The sequence below is a fragment of the Neopelma chrysocephalum genome, unplaced genomic scaffold (assembly GCF_003984885.1).
Source record: "Neopelma chrysocephalum unplaced genomic scaffold, ASM398488v2 Primary Assembly neopelma1_92582, whole genome shotgun sequence".
In the NCBI taxonomy this organism is placed as follows: domain Eukaryota; kingdom Metazoa; phylum Chordata; class Aves; order Passeriformes; family Pipridae; genus Neopelma; species Neopelma chrysocephalum.
The window spans coordinates 1-728 of NW_020921320.1; the positions used below are offsets into that span (position 1 = coordinate 1).

A 728-nucleotide genomic window follows, 5' to 3' on the forward strand; every position below is an offset into this window, starting at 1 on the left:
CTGCGTGCTGGCCCCGCTGCACCCCCAAAACACACCCTGCCAGCGCTTTGGGGAAGCCCCCTGTGCCCCCCTTTTGGCCCCACAGCCCCCCCAAGGAGCACCAGCACCCCCCCGGGATGGAGAAGTCTCGTGTCCCCCCCCCACCCAGCCCAAAAACCCCCCAAACACTAATTTCTCTTTATTTCTTTGTTTTCCCCACAGGGCAGCCCGGCCCCAAGGTGAGGAAATCCCGGGGGGGGGTTCACCCCAAAATTCGGGGGAGGGGGGCAACTGTGTGGGGTGAGCCCCTCTGGGGGGGGTGTCACCTCCCGGGGTGGGTTTGTCACCTCCCAGAGAGGGGGGTCTTCACCTCCTGGGAGGGGGGGGATTGTCACCCCCCTTTGGGGGGAGTTGTTGGGGGGGAGAGAGAAATTTTGGAGGGGAGGTCTTGTCTCACCCCCTGCTTTGCCTTGCAGGGGCAGAAGGGTGAACCCGGTGACATTAAAGATGTAAGTGTTGGAGACAGCCCCAAAATTTGGGCGGGGGGGAGGGAAGGGGAAGGGGAGGGTCTCGTGTCTCACCCCAACCTTGTGTCCCCCCCTTCCCACAGGTCGTAGGACCCCGAGGGCCTCCGGGACCGCAGGTGGGAGCGTTTCCCGCATTGCTGGAATATTTGTGGGGTTGGGGGGGTGTTGGGGGATAGGAGGAGGGGGCGTGGGGGGAGATCTGACCCCCCTCCTCCTCCTCCT

At 64.0% G+C, this 728-nt stretch overlaps 1 protein-coding gene across 1 annotated transcript in view; it reads left to right on the plus strand.

The window, feature by feature from the left end:
• Positions 1–200: 200 nt before the first annotated feature.
• LOC113980129 (collagen alpha-1(II) chain-like) overlaps positions 201–728 on the plus strand; it is a gene marked incomplete at both ends in the record, with an annotated part of 1829 nt that continues 1301 nt past the window's right edge. Inside the window, 3 exons of the mRNA XM_027707369.1 lie at positions 201–218; positions 456–488; positions 590–622. Coding sequence (XP_027563170.1) covers positions 201–218; positions 456–488; positions 590–622 — 84 coding nt within the window. The remainder of the gene's footprint in view (positions 219–455; positions 489–589; positions 623–728) is intronic.